Source organism: Daucus carota, chromosome 5 (genome assembly GCF_001625215.2).
Source record: "Daucus carota subsp. sativus chromosome 5, DH1 v3.0, whole genome shotgun sequence".
Taxonomy (NCBI): domain Eukaryota; kingdom Viridiplantae; phylum Streptophyta; class Magnoliopsida; order Apiales; family Apiaceae; genus Daucus; species Daucus carota.
Genome location: NC_030385.2, coordinates 34,594,063 through 34,610,698, shown reverse-complemented (window position 1 = coordinate 34,610,698; position 16,636 = coordinate 34,594,063). Strand labels below are relative to the sequence as shown.

The 16,636-nt window shown below is 34.9% G+C and overlaps 1 protein-coding gene, 2 long non-coding RNA genes and 1 pseudogene across 3 annotated transcripts; 2 read left to right on the top strand and 2 right to left on the bottom strand.

Annotated features, from left to right (window-relative positions):
* Positions 1-4,229: 4,229 nt before the first annotated feature.
* LOC108222553 (uncharacterized) lies at positions 4,230-5,508 on the bottom strand. The gene is made up of 3 exons (XR_001806999.2): positions 5,145-5,508; positions 4,986-5,062; positions 4,230-4,731 (listed from the first exon to the last, which is right to left on the bottom strand). It is a non-coding gene; the product is annotated as an uncharacterized LOC108222553 (long non-coding RNA).
* Positions 5,509-7,172: 1,664 nt separating this feature from the next.
* On the top strand, positions 7,173-9,157 carry LOC108222024 (UDP-glycosyltransferase 85A8-like). Its single transcript, XM_064094666.1, has 2 exons — positions 7,173-7,731; positions 8,114-9,157. Exons 1-2 carry the CDS (start codon positions 7,221-7,223, stop codon positions 9,040-9,042), a joined length of 1,440 nt encoding a protein of 479 aa, XP_063950736.1. The 5' UTR covers positions 7,173-7,220; the 3' UTR covers positions 9,043-9,157.
* A 2,003-nt stretch (positions 9,158-11,160) lies between these two features.
* Positions 11,161-12,326, bottom strand: LOC108220571 (uncharacterized). Its single transcript, XR_001806760.2, has 3 exons — positions 12,085-12,326; positions 11,926-12,002; positions 11,161-11,716 (listed from the first exon to the last, which is right to left on the bottom strand). It is a non-coding gene; the product is annotated as an uncharacterized LOC108220571 (long non-coding RNA).
* Positions 12,327-12,397: 71 nt separating this feature from the next.
* Positions 12,398-16,636, top strand: LOC108220569 (UDP-glycosyltransferase 85A8-like; annotated as a pseudogene).

Here is a 16,636-nt window from a genome sequence, read left to right as displayed (position 1 = left end):
GAAAGAGATCACGAGAAATATCCAAGTCAAGAAAACAATGCAGAAAAGAAACAATAAGTGAGCCCGGTCCATTATTTGATAAAAGCTTATATCATTTGAGCTTTTTACGGTCTGGGCTGAAGAAACAGTGTCCACACCCTATGTTTTAATCCTCAAAATTAAGGTTAATAGGCAAAAAGATCATTGAACTCATGACCAACTTGCAGTTGGGTCACTGAACTCAAAAAGTTTGCAAACGGATCACAAAACTCGATTTAACTTACAGTCAACTCACTGAACTAATAAAAGTTTGCATTTAGGTTACTGCGCCGTTAGGTATCAGTTAACTTTAACGGAATCCGTTAAAAAAACAAAAAAAAACTATGAAAACTTAAAAAAACTGAAAATTTTGAGTAAACTTTAACGAATATGGATTTTTTAAAAAAATATGAAAAAATATAAAAACTTCGAAAAAATTCTAAAATTTTTGAAAACAATCAAAAAAATCTGAAAATTCAAAAAATATACCTAAATTTTTGAAATTAAAAAAATTTCAGATTTTTTTCTAAATTTCCAGATTTTTTCGAAGTTTTAAATTTTTTTTCAAAATTTTTAGATTTTTTCGAAGTTTTTACATTTTCTTTCATATTTTTTTAATGTTTTTCAAAATTTTCATATTTTTTCATTTTTCTTAACGGATTCCGTTAAAGTCAAATGATACTTTTCTTGCGTCTTCTTGATAAACCGGCGTTTATATATAGATGTAGGAGGATCTGTTTGGGAAGTAAGAAGCCCCTTTGACATCTCTTCATCTGCAAATAATTCTCGATGTGAAAACACGGAGACAGAGGACGTACTCATCTTTGAATAGGACAAAGAGTGGATCTGCAGGGTCCCAAATGAATTGGCTTATTCGAAAAAAGCGGCGTTGCGTGTTCACATTTCATATATGTTTGATTTTACTTAGATTACACACCACAAACCTAAAATTTAAACAATTTTGTGATCATTTTCTATTAAACAAAGGATAAAGACAATTTTCTTTAACATTCGAGATTTTCATCTCACAAATTATTTAAACTAGTTATCTTTATCTTTAATTAGATTCGTGTTGGGATATTGTCTGCATTCGAATAATATTATTTGTATATTGGTTCTATATTTAATTATAAATTATTTTTCATTCAAATTAAAATATATATTGATTATTAATAAATTGGTATTTAATATTTGAGAAAGTATTAGCCGTCAAAAATATGAAATAATAATGTCTAAAAATTTAAGAAAAGTTTTATACCACTCCTTCCATTTCAAAATAATAGTAATTTTGATTTTTTTTTATACATAATGTGTAAAAAGATATTTTTTTAATATATTATTTTTTTAAGACATTTTTATATATTATTTTTTTAATTATCATTTCTAAATAAGAATATAGATGTTAATTTTTTTAAAAAAAATTGAAAAATAATTTTCTATATCTCAAATTTTGTGCAGAAAATTAATACCATTATTATTTTGAAACTGCTGGCATATTAATGTTCCATAAAATAATAAAGTGTTTGAAAAACAAGTAGAAACTATTAAATAAAATTTAAAATTTTTTTTACTTCTTTACGCAAACTGTTTGCAAGAAAAGTCGCAAACAAACGCCACCGATCTCTTGAGTTTTGTTGTCTACGCTTTAGAGAGAGAAAGGCCCCGTTTCTTTTCGTACAAGCCAAGAGCCTTATTTGTTGTTGACAAGACCTCGACAAGCCTACTACACCCCTGTAAAGCTCCTTGACTAAACAGCAAAGTAAACAATTTCAGAAACAAGCTTTTGGGTTCAACAAGTTGGTTCGAAACAGAAGTGAAGAGTGAAGAAAGATGAGTGATGAGATTGATAAGCTGCTTTGGGGAATAGGCTGTTTAGTTGGTGCAGCACTGTCGTATCTTCTTGGAGAGGAATCTCTGCTAGCTTGTCTCAGCTCACTGCATTCTGTGATGCTAACTGAGCTTCCTGTCAAATCACTCATCAGTCTGCTGCTGGCTCTGGTATCCTCCTTGGTCATTCTTTAGTAGGCTGGAGAAGTAAGAAACAGCCTACTGTCTCATGATCCTCTGCTGAAGAAGATTTTCGTTCTATGACTGATAGTCTGATACCACATTTTAAATTGCTTGGCTGCTATCATTACTCAAGGATCTAAGTATCCTTTCTGCTATACCTGTTGCCCTCCTCTGTGACAATCAATCAGCCTCTATATCGCATCTAATCCCGTATTTCATGAATGCATAAACCACATGGACATTGATTGTCATATTACGCGTGAGAAGTATCAGTGGGCGGACCGCCGTTAGGGCTACGGTGGGCTCAAGCCCGGTCCATATTTGCAGTTTGCAAAATTCTACCACTACGTTTATCTTTCGTTTAAGATTTAGCCCGGGCAAGTTTCGAGAGAAATCAACTCCAGGACAGGATAGTCTTGATATTCTAGCAGAACACAATGAGTGAGAGAGTGAGCGGATTTGTGTAGCTTATATGTATCTTTAAAAATTAAAAATATCATTTAATACTAGTTATGTTATTAAAATAATTTATTTCATTTTTTAATTTCAATATATGCCTAAATTTGTCTCCTCGTTTTATGTCGATGTTATAATTAATATTTTTCGTTCCTTAATAACCTCCTGCAATTTATATTAATTTCTATGTGGTTTTTATATTTTTGAATCTTGTGCTAGCAGACTAAGAATATTATATTCATAAAATATATAATTTTAAGAAAAATGTTTTCACCTATACCTTTTAAATATTTCTTTCCTAATAAATATTAAGAAGAAATAAAATGCTTCCAAATTAATTTTAAGTTTCTTAGAAATAAACTAAAAATATAATTCTCATCGACTATACTACTAAAAAATTTAAGTTAAAGACGTGATCGTAGAAATTGGGAATCAAAACTAATTGGTTGGCCTATCGATTCAGAATTTATCGAGAATTTAACAGAGATTTTTAGTCAAATAATAGCGTGAATAGTAAATTGATAAAATATTTTTTAAAAATTTATCAGCAGATTTTTCAATAATAAAAAATATTTAAAACACTGAACCTGAAGACTTAAAACAAAATATTTTAGTTTTACAGCTTGGACATAAATTTTGGTATCAACATCTTATAGTTACAGTAGGGAAAGATTAGCCCGGGCAGATGAAAATGTCTGGGTCCGCCTACACCATGCTTCCTGCGCACTTAGCTACTGGACAACAACCTGCAGATTTAGTTACAAAAGCACTCCCTGCCTATATATCAACTTGATCTTATAATCTCCAAGTTGGGAATTGTAAATGGCTTTACCACTCCTCCCTTGAGGGGGGCTGTAAGAGAAAGAGATGAGGACAAATATCCAAGTTAAGTATACAATGCAGAAAAATGAAGAATAAGTGAGCAGCTGTTGATCAATGACGTGTCAAATAAGTGTACGAATTGGATTTTGATTTGAGTTAGATTTCAGAATTGGATTCTAATTGGAGTTGGGTATTTCAGAATTAAATGCTGATTTAGCTAACTTTGAGATGACTATATATACATAGTCATATTGTGTTTGTTATGTGTGCTCGGGATGTAGACTTAGATATCGCTTGAGAGCAGATGCTTGAGTATTGTTAGGCTTGAGTATCCAAGTTTGATTGATTATATTATTGATAACGAGTTTGATTAATAATACGTGGACTTGCATTGAAGTTTAATCTCGTATTTTCATCCCTAAAAATTAGACAGACAACCAAAGATATTTAGATAAGTTTGTTAGAGCATCTCCAAGAGACTCTTCATTTAGGCTCCTAACTTGAAATTTTAGGAGGGAGAGGAAAAATGTTGCTTCAAGAGACTCTTAGTGGCTCTTTTAATTACTAAGAGGCTCTTCTTTCTCTCTCCTCTCTCCTCAAAGTTAAGAGCCGCCCCATTGCTCTTAACTTATTTTTTCACAATATAAAAAATCCTTCCCTCCAATTCACCTCCATTTTTCTCTCTCTTTTGTTATAGTGGAGTCCAATATATGAATAAAATATTAAATAGAGAAGAGATGTAGAGAGTATTGTTGGAGTTTACACTCTTAACTTTGCCCTAAATTGCTAAAAGTCACATTTTTTATATTATATTTAGGAGCCAACAAGGAGGCTCCTGGAGATGCTCACAATAGTGAAAGCTTTCCACGTATAAAAACAATAATACTGTACAGTGTGTACATTTCAGTATGAACTCGCTAATATTCTCAAAAATGTGAAAAGAGCTTCAACTCTTCTCTTACTCTTTACAATAATTCATCTCATCTTCAGAGTAATCTTATACACTCTCTCCTTTCTTTGATGCTTGAAAATTAATCTTTAGAGTCATGTTCCCAAATTTATTATCCGAAATAGAGGCAATTACGTCCCTGAAATATGATCTTGAACCGGGTGCCTCCGGTTTCGAGTTGCGGGTGCCTCTGAGGAGCTCGAAGTGATTCCCATGCAACATCCCAGCGCCCAGTTCTTGCAAATTGCCAACAGTTGACCATTTCTCGGATAAATCTCAACTTTGCGAAGTTGAGGCTTTTCAGCTAAGACTTGGAAAATCCCACAGCTGCACGGCTCCTTTGATGAACATGGCTCAAGCCATGTTGTAAGCAACTTTGTGGGCTCAACCTTCTTGATCATTATCTGAACCACCCGAGTGGAAACGTACTAGCACCGCGGAGAATTCGGCTAGCAGAACCACAAGTGGATCGCTCGCTGATAACATGGAAACACAAATATATTTAAGTCTATTGAAAAATAAAAAATAAAAGGTTAAGGTTATTCGATAATAAATAAAAATAAATAAATAATATTATTATCAACAAAATAAGAACCCATTTAATTATCAATCAAATAGATAATGAGAAGAAAATTAACAATTGCAAGTATATCTACATGCTTTCATAAAATATGACCTATCAAACATTTTAAACAAGTGGTATTTAATTAAATTGATATGAAGAAGTTACTTGCAGATCAGGCGAAGTGGGATAGTTGTTGGAGGAGATACATGGATGATTTGATGAAGCACTTTCTTCATTGTTTCCTGTAGTATATACAAATAATGTTACTAAAAAAATAGTATATCTAATATACAAAAATTGAAGAAATTGGTTTAGTCCACTTACTCATCTAAATCGGAATCGAGGAAGTTCCGGATCTGGAACTTTCAGCAACTATAAGAAATAACATGCAGATTAAGTAAAAAAGATATGCTGGACAAAAATCTAGAAAAAGCTTCCTACCGGGATAACAAATCAACAATCGACCAAAAATACAAAAATGGAACTTTGATTCCAATCGTAAGCTTCAACTATTAAAATTAGTAGGATTGTTTGCGTGATAAAAAGAGATAGGATGAAAGAGATGTTGGGATGGTGTTATTTGGGAGCGGTGTTATGTGGGAGAGGTTAATAAGAAATAATATGGAAGTAGGTTGGGGGCTGAATAAAAAGAGAGGATGAAAGAGATGTTGAGACGGTGTTATGTGGGGTGATTTTATGTGGAATGGTGTTATGTTGGGGCAGTGTTATGCTGGGGCGGTGTTATGTAGGGACGTGGGGTAATTTTATGTTGGAGCGGTGTTATGTTGGGACGGTATTATGTGTGGGGGTGGGGGATTAAAGAAACAATATGATATAAAGGTTAAAGGATGAGTACATTTTATAGAGAGGTTCTAAAAATATTAATATGTAAGTTATGCATGATAAAAAAAAAAGGATGAAAGAGATGTTAAACCCGTGTTATGTTTGGGCCATATCATGTGCGGTGATCAACAAGGAAATGATATTTTTCTCAAAAAAAAACAAACAAACAAGGAAATGATATAAAAATATTATTTAAGAATTGAAGGATGAATATATTTTATACTCTCCGAGTTAAGAATTGTGAATTTCTTTACCACTCTTCCTTCGAGGGGGATGAAAGAGAAAGATCACAAGAAATATCCAAGTCAAGTATACAATGCAGAAAAGAAACAATAAGTGAGCCCGGTCCATTATTTGATAAAAGCTTATATCATTTGAGCTTTTTACGGTTTGGGCTGAAGAAACAGTGTCCACACCCTATGTTTTAATCCTCAAAATTAATATCTTGTTTTTAAGCAAACTGTGCACAGTCAAACATGTATATTATCTAATAGCATCACAAGGGTGCCACGAATTATGGGGCCTTTTGGGTGGACTTAAAATAAGTGCTTCTTGCTTAAAATAAATAAGTGGAGTAGAAGTTAGAAGCAAGTTAGGACTTATAATTGATTAAAGTGTTTGGTAAATAAGTAGAAGCCCTGAGACAAAAGCTAGCATTCCTAGCTTTTTATAATTGCTTCTTGACTTTTTACACAAACGGTATGAAATAAGTGCTTCTAACTTATAAACCCAGATGCTGGCTTAAAAGGTGTTGCCAAACAGCCCCTATGATTTGCAAAGTGATGAATTTGAACGATAACTCGAAACAATGTGATACGCAAAAGAATTCATAGAAATGAAAAAGTAACTGTTATTAATTGACACATATTCGCGGAATGGAATTTGCATAAAGAGATGTAATTAACTATGCAAATGCAAGCATGAGATGCAAAGCTTCAACATCAAAGCACTGCACCACGCACCGTAAAATTTGCATCAGATTCTTCAACATGTACAAGGACCAAATTTGAAATTTTAGACTTCAAATTTATTGTTGTGGATTTTCTTTCTTTCACAGCGTGCTCAAGTGCTATTGCGTTTGAGTTTACGTTTGTTTTAGACCACTAGGCGCTACTCCTCCGTTTTCTTTTATCGATCATTTGATTTTTTGACACATATTTTCAAGTACTTTGATTAGATAGCAGAAAATATTATTTTAAACTTTTTTTCTGGTGAACGACTTATAAAAAAAAAACGGAGTGAGTAGACCCGCTCTGAATACTATGGTGGTGTTTGTTTGCGAGGAGCAAACGCTGCTTTTAGCTTCTGCTTTTCTTGACCCTTTTGTGTAAAGAAGTAGAAACACTTTTAAGAAACTGAGAATGCTAACTTCTTTATCACAACTTCTGTTTTTTTCCAAACACTTTATTAACTTATTTACTTCTCACTTCTACTACACTTTTTTATTATAAGCAAGAAGTCACTTCTTTTAAGCTAACCCAAACGGCCCCTATATATGCTCATTGAAGGTACACAGAGGTAGTAGTAAAACAGAAGGTTCTGATTCGGATAGTCTGAATGTCAGAAGCAAGCAATAAGCCTCATGCCTTGTGCATTCCATATCCTTCACAAGGTCACATAAATCCAATGCTAAAACTAGCCAAACTTCTCCATCACAAAGGCTTTCATATTTCATTTGTCCACACAGACTTTAACCGCAATCGCCTGATCAGAGCCAGGGGTCCTGACGCCCTTGATGGCTTTCCGGACTTCAGGTTTTACTCTATCCCAGACGGCCTAGCCGTTTCTGACCCTGATGCAACTCAAGATACTCCAACCCTGTGTAAGTATGCTCCGATCAACTGTTTTGCTCCTTTGTGCGACCTCATATCCACACTCAATGACTCTTTTGCACTCGGGGTGCCACCAGTAACATGTATTGTTTCTGATGGGGTCATGAGCTTTACTCTGAAAGCTGCCCAACAGTTTGGAATTCCTGAAGTTCTGTTGTGGACAACAAGCGCTTGCGGCCTCCTAGCATATATGCACTATAGCCAACTTGTGGAAAGAGGCTATGCACCACTACAAGGTAAATAGGGATGCTATGTCATTCATTTAGATCTCCGTGAGATAACTATACTCTCTTAGCGCTTAGAGTTACAACTTATGTTTACGGGATAAATATCAGATTCATCACTAGTTTGGTTCAAAGATATCAAATTAGTCACTCATTTCAAAATTGACTCTTGCCAATTTGAAAATTGGTAAGAACTTGGTCATTAAAAAGTAAAAATTTTGCATCAATTCAGTCACTGGTTGATGGTTTACCTGATACAAAATTTTAAGTTCGTAAATCGAGTCAATTTTGAAATGAATGGCTAATTTGATATATTTGAACCAAACAAGTGATGATTTTGATATTTATCCCTTATATTTGCTAATAGTCCGACAAATTTTGTTGTGGTTTGCAGATATGACATGTATAACAAATGGATATCTTGATACCAAAATTGACTGGGTTCCAGGATTGCTAGACATGACATTGAAGGATTTTCCAACTTTCTTCAGAACAACCGATCCAAATGATATCATGCTGAACTTCATTTTAACAGAGACGGCAGCTCTTCCTAAAGCTCGTGCCCTCATATTAAACACATTTGACACTCTTGAACAAGATGCTTTGAATGCAATTTCCTCCACTCAACCTCATATATACACCTTGGGGCCTCTGCACTTAATGTCGAACCAAATCCAAGACAGTAGACTTACGTCCATTAGCTCGAGTCTGTGGACAGACGATGCTAGCTGTATTGACTGGCTCGACAAAAAAGAATCAAGCTCAGTTGTTTATGTGAATTTCGGTAGTATCACTGTCATGACTGCTCCACAGGTCATTGAATTTGCATGGGGCTTAGCTAACAGCATGAAACAATTCTTGTGGATAGTGAGGCCCGATACACTTGCTGGCGACAGAGCCATGGTGCCCCAGGAGTTCTTGGCTGAAACGAGAGAACGAGGCAGGCTGACAAGCTGGTGCTCTCAGGAACAAGTCCTGAAACACCCTGCCATTGGGGGGTTTTTGACACATAATGGCTGGAACTCGACTATCGAGAGCATTGCAAGCGGAGTCCCAATGATCTGTTGGCCTTTTTTCGCTGAACAACAGACGAACTGCAAGTACAGTTGTGTGGAATGGGAAACTGGAATGGAGATGAATAATAATGTGAGGAGAGATCAAGTGGAGGAGATGGTAAGAGAGCTAATGGATGGTGAGAAGGGAAAGAAATTAAAGATGAATGCATTTGAGTGGAGAAAGAAAGCTGAAGCAGCTACAAATCCTGCTGGCTCTTCTTCAGTAAATCTGGACAGATTAGTCCATGAGGTTCTACTTGCAAAGTGAATCAAAATTTGTAAAAATGAAATGATCCTGGTTGAGAAGCTTGACAGACTTCGTTTAAGCATAATAAGATTTAGATTGCAGCACTCACTACTCATAATTATTTGGTTGTGTTACACTCCTCTGTCCCAGCTTGTTTAGATAATGTTTGCAAATTGCAACTATAAAGTACAGTCATATTTTCTTTTAAAATTATTTTTTAAGTAAAAATTTAAATGTCAAATATTTTTAGATGAAGATATAAAAGAACCGTTTCATATTCATTAATTAATAAAAAACATAAATTTACTAAAAAATATAAATTTATATATTTTTTTCAAAAACAAACTCATAGACGTTGCGTGTTCACATTTCATATATGTTTGATTTTACTTAGATTACACACCACAAACCTAAAATTTTAAACAATTTTGTGATCATTTTCTATTAAACAAAGGATAAAAACAATTTTCTTTAACATTCGAGATTTTCGTCTCCACAAATTATTTAAACTAGTTATCTTTGTCTTTAATTAGATTCGTGTTGGGATATTGTTTGCATTCGAATAATATTATTTGTATATTAGTTTTATATTTAATTATAAATTATTTTTCATTCAAATTAAAAGATATGTTGATGATTAATAAATTGGTATTTAATATTTGAGAAAGTATTAGCCGTCAAAAATATAAAATAATAATTTCTAAAAATTTAAGGAAAGTAGGAAAGTGGGTAAAGTGGTGGGACTTATCAATATTTTAATAGATAGTTGAGGAAAGTAGTGGGTGTAATAGTGTTTGTTTAATAAAAAAGAGTATAAAATAGAGAGGTAGTGGATGTAATAGTAAGAAGTAGTGTTCAAGAATTGTAAGTATGATAGGTTATTTTTTTGGGACGTCCCAAAAAGGAAATGAGGGCACATAAAATGGGACGGAGGGAGTAGAATTTAAAAATGTTTTTACTTCTTTACCCAAACAGTTTGTAAAGAAAAGTCGCAAACAAACGCCACCGATGTCTTGAGTTTTGTTGTCTACGCTTCGGAGAGAGAAAGGCCCCGTTTCTTTTCGTACAAGCCAATAGCCTTATTTGTTGTTGACAAGACCTCGACAAGCCTACTACACCCCTGTTTTCAAAAAGTTACTGACAACAACAGGAGCTCCTCGACTAAACAGCAAAGTAAACAATTTCAGAAACAAGCTTTTGGGTTCAACAAGTTGTTTCGAAACAGAAGTGAAGAGTGAAGAAAGATGAGTGATGAGATTGATAAGCTGCTTTGGGAATAGGCTGTTTAGTTGGTGCAGGACTGTCGTATCTTCTTGGAGAGGAACCTCGAATGTGAGTTAAATTTTTACATGTAATCTTCGGTTTTGTAACTTAAATCCTAGCATCTCACTTTTTTTTTTTTTTTTTTTGATATTTTACAGCAATGCTGAGTCGCTTGGGAGGGTTATTCGCGTAGTTCAAATAAAGGATTTGTGTAAGTATGCTGAGATTTTGATATGCTAAAATTTATTCATCATCTGCCTTAGCTAATCTCTTGTATTTTCAGCACTTTTATTTGATACTGCGTCCATAGTCGGTTCGAATAGGGCACTTAAGTTGGAGTCTAGCAAAGCCAAGGCCGTGATTCTTCATGAGGCGGTGAAATAATCTACAATCTTTAGTCATCACAGAAAAATCCGATTTGTCCATGTGTTTTTGGATTTTAATTTAATTTTTGGAACAAATAAATTTGGATTTGGATATCAGGTATTTTGAACTGAAATCCGATCTGAATCCAAAATCTGATAAGACTCAATATTAAACCCGAAAAATTCCAGTAGTAGTATACATATATATTTATATTGGTTGGTTTTATTACTCCTAAAGTGTTGTTTAAATTTTATTTTTTGTGTAATTCGGATTAAAAATCAAAACTATTTATTGTTTGCCTGATCCAGACAAAAAATACGTGAACTTGCATTGAAGTTCACGTATCCAAGTTTAAATAAAGGCTTGAGTATCTAAGTTTGATTGATTATATTATTGATAATGAGTTTGATTAATAATAATACGTGAACTTGCATTGAAGTTGAATCTCGTATTTTCATCCCTAAAATTAGTCAGACAAACCATAGATATTTAGATAAGTTTGTTACACAATAGTGAAAGTTTTCCATGCATGTATAAAAACAATAATACTGTACAGTGTGCACATTTCAGCATGAACTTTCTAATATTCTCAGAAATGTGAAGAGAGCTTCAACTCTTCTCTTACTCTTCATGCAGTTAACACAAACTAACAGTAATTCATCTCATCTTCGAAGTAATCTTATACACTATCTCCTTTCTTTGATGCTTGAAAATTAATCTTGTTCGAGAAAAATGTCCTTAGAGCCTATTGCATAATCTCATAGGTTTTGTTTCCGGGTAAAACAATTCATCAAACCTTCATAGTCATGTAATTACGACTTAGTAGGTATCTTCCGTCCTTCCCAAATTTATGATAAAAAATGGAGGCAATTACGTCCCTAAAATATGATCTCGAACCAGGTGCCTCCGGTTTCGAGTTGCGGGTGCCTCTGGGGAGCTCGAAATGATTCCCCTGCAACATCCCAGCGCCCAGTTCTTGCAAATTGCCAACACTTGACCATTTCTCGGATAAATCTCAACTTTGTGAAGTTGAGGCTTTTCAGCCGAGACTTGGAAAATCCCACACCTGCGCGGCGAAGGTTATTCAATAATAATAAAAATAAATAAGTAATAGTATTATCAACAAAAGAAGAACCCATTTAATTATCAATCAAATAGATAATGAGAAGAAAATTAACAAATTGTAAGTATATATATCTACATGCTTTCAAAAAATATGACTTATCACACATTTTAAACAAGTGATATTTAATTAAATTGATATGAAGAAGTTACTTGCAGATCTGGCGAAGTGGAATGGTTGTTGGAGGAGATACATGGATGATCTGACGAAGCACTTTCTTCATTGTTTCCTGCAGTATATACAAATAATGTTATTAGAAAAATAGTATATCTAATATATAATATTTGAAGAAATTGGTTTAGTCCACTTACTCATCTAAATCGGAATGGGAAAGTGCCGGATCTTGAACTTTCAGCAACTATAAGAAATAACATGCAGATTAGGTAAAAATGATATGCCGGACAAAAATCTAGAAAAAGCTTCCTACCGGGATAACAAATCAACAATCGACCAAAAATACAAAAATGGAACTTTGATTCCAGTCGTAAGTTTTAACTATTATAATTGGTAAGATTGTTGCGATTGTAGATGTCGAGGGGATAGATAGGATATGGGGGTTTTGTTTGCGTGATAAAAAGAGATAGGATGAAAGAGATGTTGGGACGGTGTTATTTGGGAGCGGTGTTATGTGGGGGAGGTTAATAAGAAATAATATGAAAGTAGGTTGGGGGCTGAATAAAAAGAGAGGATGAAAGAGATGTTGAGGCGGTGTTATGTGGGGTGATTTTATGTTGGGGGCGGTGTTATGTTGGGGTGATTTTATGTTGGGGCGGTGTTATATTAGAGTGATTTTATGTTAGAGCGGTGTTATGTAGGGGCGTGGGGTGATTTTATGTTGGAGCGATGTTATGTTGGGACGGTATTATGTGTGGCGGTGGGGATTAAAGAAACAATATCATATAAAGGTTAAAGGATGAGTACATTTTATAGAGGGATTCTAAAAATATTAATATTTATGTTATGCATGATAAAAAAAGATAGGATGAAAGAGATGTTAAACCCGTGTTATGTTTGGGCCATATGATGTACGGTGATCAACAAGGAAATGATATTTAAAAAAAAAACAAACAAACAAGGAAATGATATAAAAATATCATTTAAGGATTGAAGGATGAATGTATTTTATACTCTCCGAGTTAAGAATTGTGAATTTCCTTATCACTCTTCCTTCGAGGTGGATGAAAGAGAAAAAGATCACGAGAAATATCCAAATTTCTTTATGACTCTTCCTTCGAGGGGGATGAAAGAGAAAGAGATCACGAGAAATATCCAAGTCAAGAAAACAATGCAGAAAAGGAACAATAAGTGAGCCCGGTCCATTATTTGATAAAAGCTTATATCATTTGAGCTTTTTACGGTTTGGGCTAAAGAAACAGTGTCCACGCCCTATGTTTTAATCCTCAAAATTAATAACTTGTTTTTAAGCAAACTGCGCACAGTTGAACATGTATATTATCTAATAGCATCACAATTAACTCCTCAGCAATCTTTCAATTTCATATATTTCAATTTCCTCAGCACTTCTTATTTGACCCTCTGGCATGCCCGTCTGACACTTAGATTAAAGAAAGAACTTCATATGTAATATGAGACATCGGTGACTAAATATGAGTCTTTTGATGATGAACATTGCAAGGAAATATGATGAAGAAGTTAAATGAGCATTCCACAATATGGCCCTGTTTGGAAGTTAGAGGTTTAGGGTGAGTTAGAGGTTTGACCACTAGAATCCGCTAGTACAAGTGTTTGGTAGTTAGCAAATTGAAATAGAGGTTTGGACCCAAAAAGCTAATTTTGAAAAATCTACTTTGAGGAGTTTTTTGGTTAGATTGTGTCAGAAAAAGCTAATCAATCAGCTATTAACCAAACAATTTTACGAAAAACAGCTAATTCAATCCGCTAGTCAAAACATCTATTTCAATCCGCTAGTCAAAACATCTAATTCAATCCGCTAACAGCTAATCCCCAAACAGGACATATATTTCTGGTTCAAGTAGTTTGGAATGAAATGAAATGATTGAAAGAATTAAAATAATAAAAAATTTGTCTAATCATCCCAAATTTATAGTGCAAATTTCATTTCATTCATCCATAATTACACTTGATCCAAGTGAACACAAGGGTGATACGAATTATGACTTGCAAAGTGATGAATCTGAACGATAACTCGAAACAATGTGATACGCATAAGAATTCATAAAAATAAAAAAGTAACTGTTATTAATTGACACATTTCGCGGAATGGAATTTGCACAAAGAGATGTAGGGCCTGTTTGTTTGCAAGAAGCAAAACCTACTTCTGTCTTCTTCTTTTCTTGACCCGTTTGTGTAAATAAGTAGAAACACTTTTAATAAACTGAGAATCCTAGCTTCTCTCTCACAGCTTCTGCTTTTTCTCCAAACACTTTATTCATCTATTTACTTCTCACTTCTGCTCCACTTCTCTACTTTAAGCAAGAAATCACTTCTTTTAAGCTTGCCCAAACGGCCCCGTAATTAACTATGTAAGCATGAGATGCAAAGCTTCACCATCAATGCACTGCACACGCACCGTAAAATTTGCATCAGATTCTTCAACATGTACAAGGACCAATTTGAAATTTTAGACTTCAAATTTATTGTTGTGGATTTGCTTTCTTTCACAGAGTGCCATGGCATTTAAGTTTACGTTTATTCTAGACTGCTACTCCTCCGTTTTCTTTTATAAATCCTTTAATTTTTTGACACATACTTCCAATTACTTATTTAATTAGATAGCAAAATTTTATTTTTTTTCCCGGTAAACGACTTATAAAAGAAAACGGAGTGAGTAGCCCCGCTCTGAATACTATATATGCTCATTGATGGCACACAGAAGTAGTAAAACAGAATTAGTTCGGATTCGGATAGTCTGAATGTCAGAAGCAAGCAATAAGCCTCATGCCTTGTGCATTCCATATCCTTCACAAGGTCACATAAATCCAATGCTAAAACTAGCCAAACTTCTTCATCACAAAGGCTTTCATATTTGATTTGTCCACACAGACTTTAACCGCAATCGCCTGATCAGAGCCAGGGGTCCTGACGCCCTTGATGGCTTTCCGGACTTCAGGTTTTACTCTGTCCCAGACGGCCTAGCCGTTTCTGATCCTGATGCAACTCAAGATACTCCAACCCTGTGTAAGTATGCTCCGATCAACTGTTTTGCTCCTTTGTGCGACCTCATATCCACACTCAATGACTCTTCTGTACTCGGGGTGCCACCAGTAACATGTACTGTTTCTGATGCGGTCATGAGCTTTACTCTGAAAGCTGCCCAACAATTTGGAATTCCTGAACTTCTGTTGTGGACAACAAGCGCTTGTGGCCTCCTAGCATATATGCACTATAGCCAACTTGTGGAAAGAGGCTATGCACCACTACAAGGTAAATAGCGATGCAATGTCATTCATTTAGATCTCCGTGAGATAACTATACTCTTAGCGCTTAGAGTTACAACTTATATTTACGGGATAAATATCAGACTCATCACTAGTTTGGTTCAAATATATCAAATTAGTCACTCATTTCAAAATTGACTCTTGCCAATTTAAAAATTGGTAAGAACTTGGTCATTAAAAAGTTAAAATTTTGTATCAATTTAGTCACTGGTTGATGGTTTACATGATACCAAATTTTAAGTCCGTAAATCGAGTCAATTTTGAAATGAATGACTACTTTGATATATTTGAACCAAACGAATGATGATTTTGATATTTATTCCTTATATTTAGTAATAGTCCGACAAATTTTGTTGTGGTTTGCAGATATGACATGTGTAACAAATGGATATCTTGATACCAAAATTGACTGGGTTCCAGGATTGCTAGACATGACATTGAAGGATTTTCCAACTTTCTTCAGAACAACCGATCCAAATGATATCATGCTGAACTTCATTTTAACAGAGACCGCAGCTCTTCCTAAAGCTCGTGCCCTCATATTAAACACGTTTGACACTCTTGAGCAAGATCCTTTGAATGCAATTTCCGCCACTCAGCCTCATATATACACCTTGGGGCCGCTGCACTTAATGTAGAACCAAATCCAAGACAGTAGACTTAAGTCCATTAGCTCGAGTCTGTGGACAGACGATGCTAGCTGTATTGATTGGCTTGACAAAAAGGAATCAAGCTCAGTTGTTTATGTGAATTTTGGTAGTATCACTGTCATGACTGCTCCACAGCTCATTGAATTTGCATGGGGCTTAGCTAACAGCATGAAACAATTCGTGTGGATAGTGAGGCCCGATACACTTGCTGGCGACAGAGCCACGGTGCCCCAGGAGTTCTTGGCTGAAACGAGAGAATGAGGCAGGCTGACAAGCTGGTGCTCTCAGGAACAAGTCCTGAAACACCCTGCCATTGGGGGGTTTTTGACACATAATGGCTGGAACTCGACTATCGAGAGCATTGCAAGCGGAGTCCCAATGATCTGTTGGCCTTTTTTCGCTGAACAACAGACCAACTGCAAGTACAGTTGTGTGGAATGGGAAACTGGAATGGAGATGAATAATAATGTCAGGAGAGATCAAGTGGAGGAGATGGTAAGAGAGCTAATGGATGGTGAAAAGGGAAAGAAATTAAAGATGAATGCATTTGAGTGGAGAAAGAAAGCTGAAGCAGCTACAAATCCTCATGGCTCTTCTTCAGTAAATCTGGACAGATTAGTCCATGAGGCTCTACTTGCAAAGTGAATCAAAATTAGTCCATGATCCTGGTTGAGAAGCTTGACAGACTTTGTTTATGCATAATAAGATGTTGATTGCAGCACTCACTACTCATAATTATCACCATGGTTGCGAAAATGTAATGCAGATTATAATTTATACTTGGTTGTGTTATA

Excerpts from the sequence above, each read along its gene's own strand:
- LOC108222024 (XM_064094666.1), top strand. The coding sequence starts at position 7,221 with ATGTCAGAAGCAAGCAATAAGCCTCATGCCTTGTGCATTCCATATCCT. Across the intron at positions 7,732-8,113 it reads AGGCTATGCACCACTACAAG|ATATGACATGTATAACAAAT; the intron begins GTAAATAGGGAT and ends TGTGGTTTGCAG.